This window comes from Pleurodeles waltl, chromosome 11, assembly GCF_031143425.1.
Source record: "Pleurodeles waltl isolate 20211129_DDA chromosome 11, aPleWal1.hap1.20221129, whole genome shotgun sequence".
Taxonomy (NCBI): Eukaryota; Metazoa; Chordata; class Amphibia; order Caudata; family Salamandridae; genus Pleurodeles; species Pleurodeles waltl.
Genome location: NC_090450.1, coordinates 823007507 through 823027224, shown reverse-complemented (window position 1 = coordinate 823027224; position 19718 = coordinate 823007507). Strand labels below are relative to the sequence as shown.

At 44.1% G+C, this 19718-nt stretch overlaps 1 protein-coding gene across 2 annotated transcripts in view; it reads right to left on the bottom strand.

Moving 5' to 3' along the window:
- Positions 1–12585: 12585 nt before the first annotated feature.
- The window catches only part of PLA2G3 (phospholipase A2 group III), a 41810-nt gene continuing 34677 nt past the window's right edge, over positions 12586–19718 (bottom strand). For both annotated transcript variants that reach the window (XM_069214656.1, XM_069214655.1), the window contains 2 exons: positions 19527–19646; positions 12586–17651 (listed from right to left, as the gene is read on the bottom strand). In XM_069214656.1, the coding sequence (XP_069070757.1) occupies positions 17402–17651; positions 19527–19646 (370 nt within the window). In that variant the 3' untranslated portion in view covers positions 12586–17401. The remainder of the gene's footprint in view (positions 17652–19526; positions 19647–19718) is intronic.

Here is a 19718-nt window from a genome sequence, read left to right as displayed (position 1 = left end):
CAGCATATCTCATCTAGAAAGTCATCGCTCACAGCTTTCCTTCCTCAAGGTGATTTGCTTGTAATCAGCCAGCCACTCATAGCCTACCCCATCCACTCACCTAAAAACAATCACTCACAACTTCCTCTGCCCTCAGCCACTACAGTATACTTCTTATGTTGAACAACCCACTCTGCACTTTGCCTTCAACTGTTCAATTATGGATGCTTAACCATTTTCTACCAAATGTGATCATCCTCTATATTTGACCCAGAGCGACTCAGGAGCTCACGGCCTCCCCTACTCTCAGCAATCACCTGCAAACACTTTGCCACTCACATGTTCCATCAGGCGATCATCTGCAGACACTCAGCCCCCTTGCCCTCAACTGTTCACCTCTTGCCACTTATTATTGCTTGGCACAGCATGTTCTTATGGCTCATCATAAACAAAACACCTACCTCCTATTAGACCTTCATCCATTCATGCCATTTATCATCTTTTAATTGTTCCACCATTTGAGTTTCCCTCCATTGACCTTGCCCTCAACACTATACTTGACCTGGGATGTAGAATAGGCAACTGGCAAATATTGGTGACTTCTCCTCGTAGGACATAGATGAGAGGTTCAACATGGTTCTTAAAAACTGAGAAGGGGGCAGTGGTGGTGGTGTGCCTCGAAGACCTGGGATTGAGGAGATGAAATGGCTTCCATCATGGACGATCTCTAGAAAAAGGGTTGGAACCATGGTGTACAAGTTCAGATCTATCCTAAAGTTTTTGTTTTTTTGTTTTTTCATACTGAAGTTACTACAGTGTTATCTCAGATTATTTGAGGCTCATTCTGAAGTTGTCATATAATCATCCTAAAGCAATCCGCAGGCTTCTTCAGGCTGTCATAGAATCATCTTGCAGTAATCAGCACTTATCCTGAATTTGTGATGGCCATTCTGAAATATTCTGCACTCATCTCAAAGTTTTGATATAATCATCAAGGAGCAGTCTTCATTCATCCTGAAAATGCCATAAAGTAATCTAAGAGTAATCCACACTCATTCTCAAGTTGTCCTGGAATCATTTTGTTGTGATCTGCACTAATCCTCAAGTTGGCCCGGAGTAATTTTGTAGTAATCCACACTCATCCTCAAATTGTCCTGGAATCATTTTGTAGCAATCTGCACTAATCCTCAAATTGTCATGGAATCATCTTGTAGTAATCCACAGTCATCCTGAAATTGTCCTGGAATCATTTTGTAGTAATCTGCACTAATCCTCAAGTTGTCAGATGGTACTCCTGGAATAGTAAGCAGTCATCACACACATTCAAATTAAATCAGGAACTCATCCTAGAGTAGTTTTTGTGATGACTCTGTAGTCATCTCATTTAAATATTTCACCCTATACACATACTTCAGGATGGTTTCGGATGACTTCCCCAGATAGTTACAGGAATAGCTCAGCTGAAGTCATCAGATGACTTCAGAATTACTCTAGGATGATCTTCCTTTTTGACTTGGGTTATCATGGCTTTGAAAATGAATCGTTGCAGGGGCTAAAACTGACTCTGTAGACCTAGGAAGCACAATCCCTGAGTACAAGGCCAGTGGAACTCTTGCTGCCGCCTTCTGCAGCCTTGTAATTGTTGCTGCAAGTATATGGGCAAGCCCTGGGACTAGTGGCTGGAGTAGTGCAATCTTGGTAGCTCTGAGGCTACCAGTGTCTGCACATTTTAGGCATTTTAAGGCATTGCGGCTCTAAGATTCGAGAGTTTTTCTATACTGTTAGCAAAAATTGTATTTGCTTTTTATTCTGGTGCTATATTACTCTATTTTTTAAACAAAGAGACGGTTTCTGTTGCCAGCCGACTCTTTGTGGTGAAGGGTTTGTGAGAGTTCTCCCCGGTCTGGGGCAGCGGCGGCCATTTTGAAGGTAGAGGTTGGGGGTGGTCTAGTTGTCCGCTCTGCTTTCTCGGCCGGTTCACCAACCGGCATTTAAGCTGAGGGGGATGCGCCTACGCATCGCGGACATTGTAAGCATTACATTTTTAGACATTTTAAGGCATTTTGGCTCTAAGATTCTAAAGCTTTTCTATACTCTTAGCGAAAATTGTATTTGCTTTTTATTCTGGTGCTATATTGTCTGGGGATTGTTCTGACTCTTTTTTAACAAAGGGCCGGTTTCTGTTGCCAGCCGACCCTTTGTGGTGAAGGGTCTGTGAAAGCCCTCCCCGGTAGGTGGCAGCGGCGGCCATCTTGAAGGTAGAGGTTGGGGGGCGGTCTAGTTGTCCGATCTGCTTTCTCGGCTGTATCACCAAGTGGCATGTAAGCCGAGGGGGATGTGGCAGCGCAGCGGACACACCTAAGGCAAGCCCGTCTGCGCCCGACAGGGCCCGGGGTCCAGGCTCCAAGATGTTCCCTTCCTATTCTCCCAGTTCAAAACTACACGAGACAGGAACTTCTGCACATCGTTGCTGGTAAATCGCATAAGGGCTGTGACCAGGCTGATCCTAATCAGATTAAGGGATGGAAGTGTGGGTTCTGTAATTGGGAACCTAAAATTAGGGGAAACAAAGTTTCACCGGTGCTGAAGCTAAACGCTTCTACTCAATTAGTGTATTTAGAAACTAAGACCTCACAATATATTAAATAAGGCCTGATTAATGTGCGCTCACTGAGCAAACACTGTGTGGAAATACGAGAGGTGATTGAATCGGTTAATTTTGATTGTCTCTTTATTACGGATACTTGGGCCAGAAAGGATTCCAACTTTGACTTTCTGGTTGCCTCTCCCCATGAGTACTTGTTTGCTAGGCTGGATAGGATGGGGAAGAAGGGAGGAGGTTTGGCAATATCGTCAGGAATAATCTGCAGTATAACTTAGAACCTCTCAAGGTCAATGCTGCCCTCTGTGAAGGGGGCTATTTTAAGATAAGACGACAACACGTGTTACTTTTTGAAGGTCTACTGATTTATAGCCCCCCCCAGGCCCAAAAAATGCTCTTTTATCTGCTTGGCCAGCGCTTATTGACCCCATTGCCATGACCCCACAGGCCTTAATACTGGGGGATTTTAACATTCATTTGGAAAATAGGAAGGACCCAGCAATAAAGGAGCTACCTGATTTGATGGTAAGCCTGGATTGCGATAGCACTAGTACAGTCCCCACACATCTTGAAGGACATACGTTAGATGCTATTTTCGTTCGCCATGATAATTTCTGTAGACTAGACAACTCTCCTATGGACTGGACAGACCACCAACTGCTAACTATAAAGGCAGCATGCTTTCTGGCCTCCTCTAAGGCGTCTCTGGCCTTGAAATTTTCTAGACAATGGCATAGGATTGAGGAACAGAACTTGACGAGTGCCCTCAAGAACAGATGGAATCTAGCTAGAGAAACCTCCATGTCAGTGTGGGAGGGTTTTGAACTAGGTCTTAGAGAGGCCACTGATTGGTTGGCCCCTTTGGTTAAATCAGACTTTAAGCCTGAGAGAACTATATCTTCCCCTTGGTACAAGGAGGAATTAAAAAACTTTCAGAGATTGTATAGACGCCAGGAAAGGAGGTGGAGGCTCCATCAAAATCTGGAGGAGGGAGCCAAGCTTAGGACTCAGTTAGAGAATTATAAATCAGCTATTCAAAAAGCTAAAACCAAATTTTATACCCGTAAAATTATAGAAGCAGATAATGGACCCAGAGAACTCCTTAAGGTGGTCCGTACTCTTACCGCTCCCCTCTCGGCTCTGGCATTGGAGAACTCTTCTGAATTCTGCCAAAGGGTTGCTGACTTTTTTGAGAATAAAGTTCAGCAAGTCTGTGCTAACTTTAAACAGCCACCCATGGAGATGAGAGGAGAAGATTATGGAGCCGTTCCGCTCCAAGATTCTGGCCCTAAACTTACCTGTTTTTTAATGTTACAGACATCAAAAATCAAAGAGCTTCTAGGGGGTTTGAAATCAGGTTTCCCTCTAGATCCGTGTCCTCCTAAAATCTTAAAATTAGTTCCAGATTTGATTTCTACCAACCTTGAGCCAGTTTATCAGAAAATTATGATGGAAGTTCGCTTCCCTCCTGCCTGGAAGGAATCCATTGTTATTCCCCTTCCTAAGAAACCAGGCGGGGAACCCACTGATCTAAAAAACTCTACACCCTATCTTACTGCTGCCAGCTATAGCTAAAATACTAGAGAAGCATCTTAATACAGAGCTGGCTAGCTTCTTTCAGACATGTGAGGTCCTGGACCCGTCTCAACACGGGTTCCGCAGAGATCATAGCACGGAATCTGCCTTGGTCTCTTTTGCTGACATGATCCGTAGGAGAGTGGATCAAGGGGAAGGAGCCATTCTGGTACTCTTAGATCTCTCTGCAGCATTTGACACTATGGCCCATATTTATACTTTTTTAGCACCGCATTTGCATCATTTTTTGACGCAAAAACGGCGCAAACTTGCAAAATACAATTGTATTTTGTAAGTTTGTGCCATTTTTGCATCAAAAAGTGGCGCAAATGCAGTGCAAAAAAAGTATAAATATGGGCCAATATCTCCACAGCTGCTGTTACAATGTCTCTATCAAGCTGGTGTCAGAGATAAGGCATTGGATATTTGAAAGTCTTTTTTGGTTGACAGATCAATCACGGTCAGCTGTGGCGATTTTAGGGCTCGCCCTTTTCAACTCCCCTGCGGGGTCCCACAGGGTTCATCACTCAGCCCCACCTTGTTTAAGTTATATGTGGCTCTTCTTGCCAGATTGATCAGTTCATTTGGTTTTCATGTGGTTTCTTATGCCGATGACACCCAGTTAATTTTACTGGTTATTCAGAGCTGGTAGGAGGTGGCAGATAGATTCCATACATGCATGAAGGAAATCAATAATTGGATGAGCAACAATTGGTTAAAGTTAAATGGAGAAAAGACTGAAAGTCTCCTTTTCAGCCTAGATACCAATATATGGGGTGCTCACTGGTAGCCTAAGTCTTGCAATGAATGTCCTACTCCAAGCTCCGCGATGAGAAACCTCAGCGTTTTGTTTGATATGACTCTCTGTTTCAAACATCAAATTAACAGTACAATTAAAAGTTGCTATTGGTGCCTGAAAATGTTTTTTTTTTTTAATTCCCTTTCTTCAAAGAGGACTTAAAATTCGGGTGACCTTAGCATGAGTGATGTCTAGACTTGACTATTGTAATGCGCTGATGCTTAACATCAAGAAGGTCTCTATTAAGCGACTACAATTGATTCAAAATGCGTCAGCTCGCTTAATTTTGGAACTTCCGTTCTGCATCGGCTAGCAGCAGTTTAAGACAGCTGCACTGGTTGCCGGTGGAAAATTGGGTTACTTTTAAAGCACTCTATCTTACCTATAAGGCTTTTTTATCAGAAAGGCTGCAATTATTTAAGCTCTACTTTACGGCTTTACCAGTTAGGACGTCAGCTCAGATCATCTACATTGGAAATGATATGTATCCCTCACTGCCGTATGGTCAGATGGGAGATAGAGCCTTCACGGTCACAGCGGCCAGACTCTGGAACTCTCTCCCACACTCCATAAAGACGAAGACGTACTTCCATCTTCGAAAGTGGCTTAAAACTTGGCTGTTCTCAGATTAGACTAGGCTTTCCTTTATTTGGAGCTTTTGTGCTGTACTCTACCGAGTTTCTAGTCTAGGGTGTTTCTTTTATCTTCTTTTATTTTTATTCTTACTAGATTTCTCCTTTTAATGTTCGCTAGCGCTTCGATGCTATGGCTGGAATGTGCTCTTTCAATAGTTTACAATACAATACAATGCATGATATCTAGGATGCAGTAGATTAAAACATATTTGAGAATGTTCAAGTGAAAGAAGCAATGTTTCGGGGATTTGTGGTTAAAGACAAATCTATGCAGGTACCATGGCTGGTCAAGGCAAGAGTTGACCAAATGGAGTTAATCTGCATTTCCGCTAGGGCTTCCATCACTATAATTTGGAGTTTCAGCTCAGTCATATATAATTTGTCTTTAAGTTTTTCAAATGTTTATTACCAGCAGAAGCCCATAAAATTAGCTGCTTAAATCGTGGACGTTCATCCTTTCCTCGGGTAGCAGCACGCTTTAGAAATGTGCTTCATTCAATCATAGTGAAGATACAATGAACCAAGATGAAGGAACATCCTTTGGGCTGGTATGCAGAGCTCCTTGAGAGAAAAGGTAAACCCCTAGATGTGCTGGAGGGGACAGCATACATACATTTCTGGTGGCAAATCAAGTTTCAAGTTCTCAGCAAGTTTGTGGAGGTAAACAAAACACAGGGAACTGCATTTTTCTTTTGATCATCCATCGGCTCCATTGCAACCATTTATTGGTAACACCACAATATTTCCTTTTTTGGAATTCAGGAAAATAGTTCTATTTGTCAGCACAAAGAATATGATGTGGTGGATGAACAGGGAGACCACCTCCGTCTATGAAAGGAAAAAGAGGGTGTCTTTGGCCATACTCCCAGGCCATGGTCTTTGCCCAAGTCTTGCTGTATGGTTCGGTCACTCAACTGCTGAAACTGGTTCAGTTCCAGTGCCTTACAACAAAAGGTCCTTCCTCTGGATGATTCAAATCCAAGCACTGTGGTTTGCTTTTTCAAGTAAATTCTTGTGGGAGTGGAATTTTAGGAGCAGCATGTGGGGCCTTGCAGGGAGAACGGTGATAGCTAACTATGATCACGACTAAAAATGTGTAGAACTCCACATCAGTGGGATTAAATACACAAGAGACCCAATGTGGGTAACACACTTTACATGTATCCAAGCTCATGCAACCACATTCCACATTCAGTCAGGGGAAAGGAGAGGGCCCAACATATCATACAAAACTGGTTTTACCAGAGCGAGTCAGTATGTAGTCTCCTGAAATTAGTTCATGTATAAAAATTTGCTATAGCTCACCATTAGAATCATTAGTAGTGTCATGGTCTGTTCAATTATCTTGGTCTGATCTTTAGGGTGGAGTAAGAGAAATATTTAGACAACTGCAAAGGTGTGGTTGTTTCTGAATGGTTGAGTGAATCCATAAAAGAAGGGGGAGGAAACCTCCAGGGTTCCGCTAGTCAAGAAAATCTTAATCAGCAATTACTGTGTACCCCATTTGTACTGCAGGCTTTTAACTAAGCGTTCTCAGCGATGTTGAAGGTGGTCCATAGGTAAAGAAAAATCAGCACTCCAAAATTGTGTTGCTAACCTCCTTTTTTAGATCACTGACATAGTGACTCTAGATGGTCTAATGCCATCCCAGGCCACGTTCAGGACAGCATTGTCCTCAACAATGGCATGCTCAATCAACATCCTCTCCAGCACCCTGTCTGGGAGAGCAAGTTGAACTTCACCAATATTAGACCTTTGAATTTGGGTCAAACATTGTTTTCTTGGAAGGGGGATCACCAAAGCTTACTTTAAGAGGGGGGCACAGATCATGTGCAGATCACCAAATTGATGCAGTACCTGAGTAGAGGATGACAGAATTGAGAACAGCTGGATTATTCAATTTATATGCCACAGTCTGACAGTCTGAGAAGCCAGAGTTTTAGCTTTATCAATTATGGCAGTTATTGGGAATAAGGAAATCTTTTGCAAGTGCGCAAAGGTAGGGTTTGGCATGTGATAAGTATTTGTAGGATGGAGATAACACTTTAGCAGGAGCTTCTTAAGAATGTATTTGATGTTTGATCAGGTTGTTTTCTGGTATCCAGAATGGTCCATAAATTGGCAAGTATGAGTCATTCCCTGTAGCTGATAGCTACTCACGCTGAAAATCTCTGTGCATTTGTTGATTCTACACTGAAATATTTTACTATGAAAAGGCAATTATCCTCTGCATGGTTACACCGTCATTGAGTGCTGTCTGAATCCACAGCAGATTTTGGCAGACTATTAGATCTTCTGGGAATTTTTAAAATGTATACTTTTGCTGCGCCTTGCCTGGTCTAATTGACTGTTGCTTCTAGAGCAACTGATTAAACCTTGGCACCATAAACCACTTAAATTAAGTATGTGCATGCTATGTGCTCATCCACCAATTTTTGCAGATATTATTATTTTAGATTTAGATGTTGGAGAGAATTGTCACAGGCATGAGAAGTCCAGAAACAAGGTATGTAGCTCAGAAAAAGTGAATATATTAGGGATGACTGGCAAGCACACCTATTGGGTTGTATAGGGAGCACTCCACCCGTCTACACTCCGGTGAACCTTGAACTGGAAGAGCCAAGTGCCAACCCGAAAGTGTACCCAATTACAACAACTGGGATGTTTCCAGTCCAGGTGTGAACCCCTGCCTGTACTGGGAACAGCATGATAAAGGAGGAGCAGCTTTGGTTGTTTAAAGCCACTGGTCCACATTTCAGTGGAGGACAGTGCTTTAAATGGTAAAATAGAAGTGCAGGTACTCTGTACCAGAGTACCTGCTTGTTTCTGAGAAGTGCCGGTACTCTCCAATTAAAAGTATTACGTTTTTCTTGAGATGTGCCGGTACTCTCCCTCTCAAAATAAAAAAGTGCCGGTACTCAGTACCGGAGAGTACCGGCCCATTTAAAGCACTGGTGGAGGAGACAATACGGCCTCTGTTTCAGGGGAAGGCAGAGAGGTCTCTTCAGATGGGTGCAGTGAGTGCCTGAACCCACTGTGGTAGTACACTTGGGGGGGGCTCTTTAAACCCTGTTCACCTTTCTCCGGGTGTGCCCTCAGCAGACGTACTGACTGTGTGACACCTTTATGTGTCGCACAGTCAGTGCTTCTGCGCCCCCCCCTCTAAATTAGTGCGGTGCAAAGACTAAGGATATCCTCATTTGAATGGGGCCACACCATTTAGTGCCATATAACAGGAGGGTGACACACAAGCATCAGCAGCACTTTCTGTGATACCAAAGCACACGGGGGGAGCTGCCAAGAGGCACTAGGTATGAAACTGTCCCTGTTGTGCTCCTGGGCACCCTCCCAAATGCCCTCTTACCACGACCTCCAGTTTTTACTTCTATCTTCTGCACAGCGACCTAGAAGTGCAAGTTATAGACATCCACAACTGGACACCAGCTATCATTACATACATCCGATTTAAAAGCACCCACCAATACATACCATCAGTCATAATCTCACACCTGCAAAGACATCCCACTTGCAAACATTGAAATTCTGCTAACACGGGCCATCCCTACACATCTTAAGTTTGCAAGCACCTGCAAACATTTAAAATTTGCAAAAACCTAGCACATCCTCGAAATGCGTAATCTGCCTGCTGCAAGTCTTGAATTTAGTTTATGTCCACAGCCATCAAGGGTGGTATTTACTAAGGGTTCGCATGGTGCAAATGCATGCGAAACATAGATTTACTTACTATTGGAAATGGCTTACGGTGCCTCGCAAAATTACACAGCCTTTGCGAGCACCCACATAATTCTTTTAAATTTAGGCTTCTGTACCAAGTGTCTCTTGGGCTCCATTCTTCCCTATCAGCTCAGGCTGCAACCAAAGGAAGTTGGAAATGCAGTTTATAGAAACTGTCTATACAAAATAATGTTCAAAGCACACACCTAGAAATCTAAATGCATTAGGCTAACGAGGAAAGAAAGCATGGAGTGGGTCATCTTTTAAATGTTCACATTTATTTTTGTGGGTCACACTAGAATTATTAGTGTGTGCTTGGCTCTTTGCTATTTTAAGTGTTGGCTTACATGTAAATCTGCTAAAGTGTTCAAGAAAGGAAAGGCCCTGTTTGGCAATGTGATGACATTCTCAAACTGACAGAACTAGTATTGGAGCAGGAGTGCGGCAATGCTTCTAGGTTCTGGACTCCCATGCTCAAGGGGATGCTAGTGCTTAGTCTGTTGCAGGAGTCCATACGTGAGATTACAACAGTGATGATGCTACATCTAAAATGAAAGATCAATAGTAGTAAGAGGTAGTAGAAAGCTTGGACATCACCCATGGTTGGAGGGACCTTGAAGCATCAAGGTCAAACTCGTTACTTTGTTGACATCATTAAGTGGACCTCTTCAGGCAGAGGGTTTCAGAAAGAGTGTTTGGGCTGGTGAACTCTCCCAGTAACTCACATTTGGCTCCGCTCAAACAAACCTGCACCCAGATTTAAAAAGGCCTAGCTCCTTGCGCCACATAACCGTCACTTTTTTATGACGCTAATGTGGCTCAACGAGGCCGAATTTGCAGTGCAAGATTTACAAAGTGGTGCAATGCATGCGTTGCACCACTCTGTAACCCCTTGTGCCACATTATGCCTGGGCCAGGCATAATATATGCAAGGGGGGCGTTACCCCATTAGGGGGGCCGCACAAATGGTGAAGTGGAATCTATAAAATTCCACTGCACCATTTTTAGAAGCTATTTTTAATGCCTACACAGAGCAGGCTTTGAAGGGGGCACACCATTTTTCCTAATGCGCCACCATGTATTTTGCAGGGTTAGCACCAACATTTTTGGCTTTAATCTTGCAATGTACCACAATAGCTATGGTCCCTAACCTGCGCCATGGTGCGCTGTTATGTTAAATATGGCGCACACATGGTGGTATTAGGGGGTGATAAGGTGTGCAAGAAAAGTGGCGCTGCTTATAATGCAATGCCACTTTTCTTAATTTTGGGGCATGGTTGCTTGCCTTTGCAACATGGTCTTGAGTTAGGCGGAGATGAGAAGAGTTTGCAGATAATTTCTCCCAGGCTGCATCCCTTGTCGGTTTGGTTGATTTAGAAATTCTTCATCAATAACCCAGGAAAGACTCTTCCTGTGGCTCTGATATTGTCTTGCTCTTATTAAGAGTTCTATAGCTTGGGCTTAGAAAACGACAAGCTCAGTACAAGGAGGGAAGCAAGCAATTTGAAAGCATGCACAACACAGGATGGTTTTGGATCTGATTGAGGCCGGTACCAAGGAAATTTAGGGGCATATTTATACTCCGTTAGCGCCGAATTTGCGTCGTTATTTTCGACGCAAATTCGACGCAAAACTAACTCCATATTTATACTTTGGCGTTAGACGCGTCTAGCGCCAAAGTTCATGGAGTTAGCGTAATTTTTTTACGTGGACACCTACCTTGCGTTAATTATATGCAAGGTAGGCGTTCCCGTCCAAAAAAATGACGCCCACTCCCGTGCAAAAACGGCACCCGGGAGTGGGCGGGTAAAAAAAAATGACGTCTACCCGCGTTAGCGTCATTTTTTAACGCCTGGTCAGGGCAGGCGTTAAGGGACCTGTGGGCTCGGAATGAGCCCACAGGTGCCCTCCCATGCCCCCAGGGACACCCCCTGCCACCCTTGCCCACCCCAGGAGGACGCCCAAGGATGGAGGGACCCACCCCAGGGACATTAAGGTAAGTTCAGGTAAGTATATATATATTTTTTTTTTTGTGGCATAGGGGGGCCTGATTTGTGCCCCCCTACATGCCACTATGCCCAATGACCATGCCCAGGGGACATAAGTCCCCTGGGCATGGCCATTGGGCAAGGGGGCATGACTCCTGTCTTTGCTAAGACAGGAGTCATTTCAATGGGGGTTGGGAGTCGAAAAAAATGGCGCAAATCGGGTTGAGGCGATAAATTTGCCTCAGCCTGACTTGCCCCATTTTTTGACGCCCAAGCTCCATATTCCCCTACGCCGGCGCTGCCTGGTGTACGTCATTTTTTTTCACGCACACCAGGCAGCGCCGGCGGCTAACGCCGGCTAACGTCATTGAATAAATACGGCGCCCGCATGGCGCTTCAGAATGGCGTTAGCCGGTGCTAATTATTTTGACGCAAAACTGCGTTAGCGCAGTTTTGCGTCAAAAAGTATAAATATGGCCCTTAACCTCTACCAAGTATGAACGTTCCATTCACCTGGTATTCCTGGTCTGTGGTGAGACTTGCATGGAATCCATCATCGAGCCCTTCAAGGGTATCACTCTGCATCCTATTGTAAAGTGATTGCAAAGTAACATGGTTCAGTACTTTCCAAAACTCCTCAACTAGATAGCCCTCAGAGGTGTACATTTAAAACTCCTCCCAGGTGTTTGAACTTGGTGACATACCTCTTATAGCTATTGTCCATCAATATTGTAGGGCTTCTCTGGCTCAGATACAGTTTTAATAGCAATCGCAATTACCTCAGTTATCTGGAGTGGAGGTCAAGCCCATTGTCTTGTATAATGGGAGTGCCTGGATTGGGTGCAGGGTAAGGCAATAGACTGGGTTTTGAACAGCTGACGGAGTATTCTGTTCAAGACTCGGGTGTAGAATCCTTCACTCAATCGATGTTGAGTAACACCACAGAACAAAACAAACATTCATTTTCAATATACTGCCACTCTCTGACTGCAATACTTAAGCATGAGAAAATGATGATCCCTGCTGAGTGGTTGCGCATGCTGCTCAAAACCTGATCTGTCTCCAGAATTCCCGAATGATGACCAGTTGGCCATTTCACAGTGTTGTACAATGAACTCTGAAAGAGGTAGGTCGAAAGATTGCAAGATATTGTGTTAATCGCCGACGCTCATGGTTCTAATAATTAAACTAAAGCCTTATTTAAATGACCACAGGTCAGATGTGATAGACAGTAAACAACGAAAGCAGCAAACTTTGACTTTGAAATGACTTTGTTATAAAAACTTGTATTAGTTTTAATCAGAAAACTATTACATCGCCTGTATCCGCTCCAAAGGCACTGAGTTCATTCATCTGAATAAATACACTGATGGAAGGTTTAACGGGTAGTAGCATCTGTGAAGGGGAAGAGCCATGTCTCAAGGAAATAAATGACAGCAGGAGACACTGGGGTACATGTGAAGGGAGATTAAGAGAAATAAACTTGGCTAAAGGTGAGGGAGACACACTAGATATGGGCCTGCAGATGAGGGAGGCACTGGAGTGTGTATGGGGTGACCGGCGCATGGTAATGAATCACACAAATGTGGAGTCATTTGAGTACGGATGAGAGGAAAGGAAGACATTGGAGTAGAGATCAAGGGGGTTTAAGAGGGAAATACTGGGTTAGAGGTGAGTGAGAAACAAGCTATGGTCCTGAGGATGAGGAAGACACTGGAGTATGTGTAGGGGTTGTCAGATATGTGTGTATGAGTCAAAGGAACAGGGAGTCATTTGAGTACGGATGAGAGGAGAGGTAACAATAGTCTAAAAGTGAATGGAGTTTACAAGGAAAAACTGGGTGCCACATTTACTAAACTTTCACACAACACAGGGCAGCAAGCAAGTTGCTGAACTGGATTGCATGAAAGGGAGAGAGCAGAAATGCTCCACATTTACAATGATACAAAGCATTTCTGCTCCTGCCGTGTGCTGGCGCACTGTGTGCCACCTAGCGCCAATGCAGGCACCCTTGCACCACAAAGCAAGGATTCATGCGTGACAGGGAGGATAGTGTTTCTGCACAAAGCAACACCTTCTTGCACAATAACAACCCTTAGAGATATTTTCCTCTTCCTATATGTGCTGCAGAATGTAGTACACGTGGATAGGAAGAAATAACGAGGTGAAATAAAATGACTTCTCCTTGTTACACTTCATTTGGGAAGGTGTCACATTTAAACACATTCCCTGGTTTACAAGTCTTTGTAAATCTTGGAATGCACCAAAATCCATGGGTGGATACATGGGAACATCCATGCTCCACCCATGGTAAGCCTCTCAAGTTGAAATTTAACATTTCCTTGATTTATATTTATTTATCATGCCATGCAAAACAGGGCTTGTGTGGGTTTGTAATTATTTCTGAAGCCTTTGCGTTGTCCTTGCATCACCTTGCTTGATGCAAGAACAATGCAAAGGCTTTATGAATACAGTCCAGGGTGTGGGCCAGAGGATGAAGCAAAGTTGTGGGGGGAGGGATAGAATACATGGATGAGTCAATGAAGTTCAGTACAGGTGTATGGGTGAGAGGAGAGGAAGAATTGGGTGGATGCACATGTGAGCAGCTTGAGTAAGGGAAAGAGACTGAAGTATGACTCAAAGAAGAAGGAGGGGAGACACTGATGAACAAATAAAGGGAGCTTCAGATAAAAAAGTAGACTAGAGGTGAGTGACCTATGAGGGAGGATAGGGAAGCTGATGTTCATATGGTGGTGGTTGAGACAGGGGTCATATTGAGAGTACGATAGAATCACTACAGAACAGGCGACACTGAGGCTAGTGATACATAAGTAAAGCATCACAAGAGGCGGAATTTGCAGGTGATGGTAGTTTAAAAGGGAGACAGTGGGCTACAGGCAAAGGAAACATTGGGAAAGGGGCCAAGAATGAGACAGACACTAGGATATGAGAGAGAGTTGATAGAGACAAGGGTATTTGTTAGAAGAAGAGGCAGCTTGAGTATAGATAAAGAAGAGAGAGGACACTTGTTTGTAGCAGAAGAGAGTTTAAGATGGGAAAACTACATTACAAGGGAGGAAAACACTAGGTATGGACCTTGGCAAAATTATAGGAGTTTGTGTAAGGGAGAAACTAGGTTACAAGGGAGGGAGTCAGTGGTTATGGGCTGAGGATGAAAGAGACAGAGTGTATATGAGGGATGATGGAGACCCGGGTCTGAGTCAGATGTTGAGTCACTGGAAAACAGGTGAGCAGAGAGGGAGACAATTGTTTACAGATTAGGGCGGTTAAGTAGGAGAAATTGGGCAGGAGGTGAAGGAAACATTGGGTTGGACCAGAAAATGTGGAAAACACGAGGGTGTGTATGAGGGATGGTGAAGACGCAAGTGAGTCAGAGGAAGATGATGTCACTTGTGTATAGTGAGCACAGACAGAAACACTATTTTAGAGTTTGAAAGGCATTAAGAAGGAGAAATTGGGCTATAAGGGAAAGAAATACTGTTATAGGCCTGAGTCTGAAGGTGACATTGGAGTATGAGGGGATGTGTAAACAGGAGTTCAGAATAAGGCAGTCAGTTTAACACCTGTGAACAGAGTAAAACGTGAATAAGTGAAAGAAGAAGGAAACACTGGAGTATGGGTGAAGGTATTGGGATACGTAATTGATAAGAAGCACCAATTATTTTAGTGTCAGTGATTACAGCGGGAAAGTCTAGGGATGGGTGAAGAGCGAGACAGTGGAATACAGCATGGTGAGGACAGGAAGATGAGGCTTATGTGGATAGAGGGGAATACTGGTGCAGGAGTAAGGAAAGAAATTGTAGATAACAATGGTGTAAACAAGATTTGAAAGATACAAAGAGGCACTGGATAAGAGGTAATGGAGAAAAAAGATGACACTGGTGTGTATGTGAGAAAAGAGAGCCTGAAGAAAGGTGTGGGGAAGAGTTACAGAGACGTACGGCTAGAGGCAAGGGCAGAGGAACAGCAAACATTAGGGTACAGCTGAGGCTAAAGCAGAGAGTGACCCTGGTTTACAAGTGAATAAAATAAAAAAGGGAGACACAAATGTACATGTGAGAGGAGATACATAGGGATATCATGGGGGAGAGGTACATGGAGTGGAAGAGGTAGACACTGTGGCACATTGGAGTGCAAAGGGAAATGGAGACATAGGAGTAAAGGTGAGCAAAAATGAAGATACTTGGGTACAAGGAAGAGAAACAATGATGTGCCTGTGGAGGAAAAGAATACTGAAATACAAGTCGTGTAAGAGGCGGATGCCAGGTTAAGGTAATGAAGAAGCAAAGCAAGGTATAACGTGGGGAGATTGCTGTTCCTGTAGATGGAGAGGAAGAAGGTGCCCTAGGGGTATAGGTAAAGGAGGAACTGGGGTGAAGGTAAAGGCAGATCTAGACTGTAGAAATGAGAGGAAGTGGTAATGTTGTATAAATGAGACATTTGAAAGATACTGGGATACAAACAGAAGGTGAGTTTGAGAAGGATAAGGAGAAATACTCATAATAACTTAGACTAAGGGAAGAAAGACTCTCAAAGAGCAGATATAAAACGATGGTGGGGATCACTCACAGGAATCCTTCCTAAAACCATATCTGTGCTCCGCCTCACAAGGCTTTGAAAGTGCATTCATTGTGACCAATGTACCCAGGAGCTTCAAACTTCTGGCACAGCATTAGTAGGTAATAGAGAGAAACTAGGGTCAGACAATCTATACTATTCCCATCACTTTTTGTGTCCATGTGGTGGGGCCTGGAGCCACACCTCTAACCTTAAATGTCGACCAGGGCCACACATCTGTCCATATAGGTGGTTCAGAGCCACATATCTGTCCATCTCAGAGGTTGAGAACATCCATATGTCCATCAGTAGCAGTTATCACCATCCATCCATGTGGTGTGGTTTGAGATCATAGATTTGTGCTTCAGGATGGTCCAGAGTCACAAATCTCTTTGCCATCAGAGTTGATCCAAGGTCACACATCTCTCCACCCTCAGGGTGGTCCAATAGAAGTTAATCATCATTCAGCCACGTGGTATGGACTGGGAATGGGGTCCAAAGATCTGTTCATAAGGGGGACTCAGAGCCACAAATCTCTCCACCATCCGGGGTGGCCCAGGTCCAGCAGAAGTTACTCAACAACCATCTGTTCATCTGAGGCCAGCCCGGGCCAAGCATCTTTCCATATGCGGGACACCTGGGCCATACATTTGTTTAACTAAGGTGGACCATCAACATGCATTTTTGAGGACTATATCTTACACAGAAGGAAGTTATCAACTTAATAATAACCACAACAAAAAAGAAAACACATCAAGTTCATACATCCAAAAACCATGAACGTTAAATACACTCAAATACACGTACGTACATAACACAATTTAAACTAACCACTAAACAGAAGTGCATAGTAAAACACACACACACACACTCACTCCTAAATGTAAACATTCCCCAGTGTCACTCTGCTTGTCTGTCTAAAACACACACACCTTATCAAATGTAAACAGTTTCCAATTTCACTCTGTCATATAAAACAAAACACACACCTCATTAAACGTCAACAGTCTCCAGTTTCACTCTGCCTGTCTACATCGGGTTTATACGAGTGAGGGTAATGGGGAGGGGGAGAGGAGGGTGGGCTTGTTACACAGTCACATCGAATATTTAATCTCACATAATTACATATAACATGCAGCACCCAGCAGACCTAGCAGGGATGAGGAGAGGGGAAAAAAAGCATGTTGATGTCCCGGACCGAAGAGGTTATTACAGTTTATGCAGGGCTTTCATGAGTAAATAAAAAATATTGAAACATAAAAGGAAAACTGCAAATGTCGTCTCTCAGTTCAAGCACTGTGGACTTAAACCGGCTGATTCCGAGTTGGGTGCTGGTCCAACATTACACAACAGTCATTTAGGCTTCATCATGTCAGAAGAGCCTAATTATAAATAAACATACGTATATAAATATAGTTGTATGTACACCCCTTCCTGTGCGCTTGTGTGGCACATGTGTAGAAGCACATCTGTGCTGACTAGCACAACTGCGTTGCATATTTCAATGGCGTCATGTCCACGATTTTCTGACTCTCTGTAGGCATTGCTCATAGAGTCTGACGGGCTTGAGGCTCGCTCCTGGCCTCTTTAGTTCTTGCCGTTTGACTTTGAGTGAAGCTCCCCCTCTGCTGCGGTTTTTCACCCACTCTGGGTTTGTTCCAGGCAGTGAGGTCCAATCTTTGCTGCTCTTCCGCAATAGTCTAAAAGTGCGCTTCAAGTGTCCGGATGGAGCAAGGACCGCTGCAGGGACACTTCTGCACCTGGAAACAAAGAAAGTTACAAATATTCAGTAAGGACCAGTGGTCCCCGGGGGCTATAGACAGAAATAACTTTGTCTGCTGCTGAAAAGCACACCTTAGTAAACACTTGCCTTGAAACAGAAGCTGCTTTTGCACCATTCACCAGATTAGTACCCTCATAATGCAGTCCAAAAGCAGAAACTACTCAATCATTGCTACCCACAATCCACTCATATGCATGTGCTTCCCTCTCTGCAAACCAATAACTGCAGTAACTTCATGTATCAGCCGCTAAGATCATTGCTCACCACTTGCTTACAGAGGGCAGATTTACAAGCACCTTGCGCAGCCTTAACGCTGCCTTAGCATCATTTTTATGAGGCTAAGGAGGCTTTATGGGGCCATTCCCCCTGCACCATATTTACAAAGTGGTGCAATGCATGCCTTGCACCACTTTGCAACCAGTTGCGCCACATTATGTCTGCACCAGCCATAATGTATGCAAGGGGGCATTCCCCCACAGGGAGGCTTGAAAAATGGTGCAGTAAAATTTACAAGATTTCACTGCGCGATTTTTTTCATCATTTTTAATGCCTGCTCAGGGCAGGAGTTAAAGTGACGCACCTTTGATAATCTATAGGCCTCCCTGTGCTTTGCTGCGCTAAAGCGTCACAACAACATCAAAATTGTTAATGTTGATGTGGTACTGACCACCATGGTGCGCTGTATTATAAATATGGCGCAACCATGGTGTTGTTAGGGGAGGCAAGGGGGCTCCAGACAAATGGCGCATCAGGGACGCTGTGCCACTTTCTCGCTAATATGGCCCTTATGCTCTACAATCACTGCTTCCCACACAGCAGCAAAAACCATGAACTTCTTTCAGCAGTCTCAATGATCCAACCAAAAGGCCCTTTCTAAACTAAACCACATATTTTAAATTCATCATCTCCTGCAGTTAAAGCACATGCCCAAGAAATCACTTCAGCTTGGCTTGCAGACACCTGTGATCCAGCCACCCAATGCTCCATTCACAAAGCAGAATCTGTTTATAATCGATTTAATGCCCATCAAAAGCCAGCTATCAAACTTGTGCCTGCAGAACCGGAAGGACCTTTTAATTCATTCAATGGCACCTGATGGCCCAGTTGCACATACCCGAGGCCCTCCCAAATAATGAACATCATCAGCTTCATTCATGGATGTTAGCAGTCCTCACAGTGTAAACTACCACCCCCTACAAAAACAAACTGCTTCAATCTTGTTCACTGGAAACAACCTTGCCACCTGTGCTCCCACAAATGTCAATAATCACTTTACTCAACAGTATTACCTATTCAATAAGGCAATGCCTTCAGCTCCCAGCGCCTTCCCCTACGGTTTCAGCATTGTGAATTGGTACCCTGGATCCACCAAAGCTCTACTGAATCCAGCACAGCTCCGAATACCTCCCCCTGCTGTTTCAACCTCATGCGTTGGCAACCTGGTTCTATCACAGTTCCCAATGCCTTCCACTGCTGTTTCAACCACATGCATTTGCACCCTTGTTCTACAGCTGTTTCAACCACATACACTGGGAGCCAAGTTCAGCCAAAACTCCCAATGTTTTCCCTGCTCTTTCAACCTCAAGCATTGGCACCCTGTTCACTAAAGCTCCATCTGGTTCCACCAGTGCACCTAGTGCCTTCTCCAGCTCTTTCAACCTAGTACGTTTGCAACTTGGTTCCTCTGCACCTCCCTCTGAGGTTGCCTGTTGCCCTTACATTTAACATCTGAGACTTCAAAAATTATGTTACATAGTGGGGTGGTGTGGGGTTCAGGTCTCATGCCCATCACCTGACGTCCTCCACACAGTCGCTCGTCAGACACACTAGAGCCTTGGTGTTCATCACCTACCTGTTCTTTTCGTCGCACACCTCTCGGGGCTCCAGCACAAAGCAAGAAGGTGACACAAAGTCAGATAAAACTTCCTGAACCTCATTCGGCCTCTTCTTCCTCTGCAAGAACCGGGCCAACCTACAAGAAGAAGGCAGGCACATGGTAGGTCAGGTGGCAATGTTAGAGATATGAAAGATATAAACTGACAGC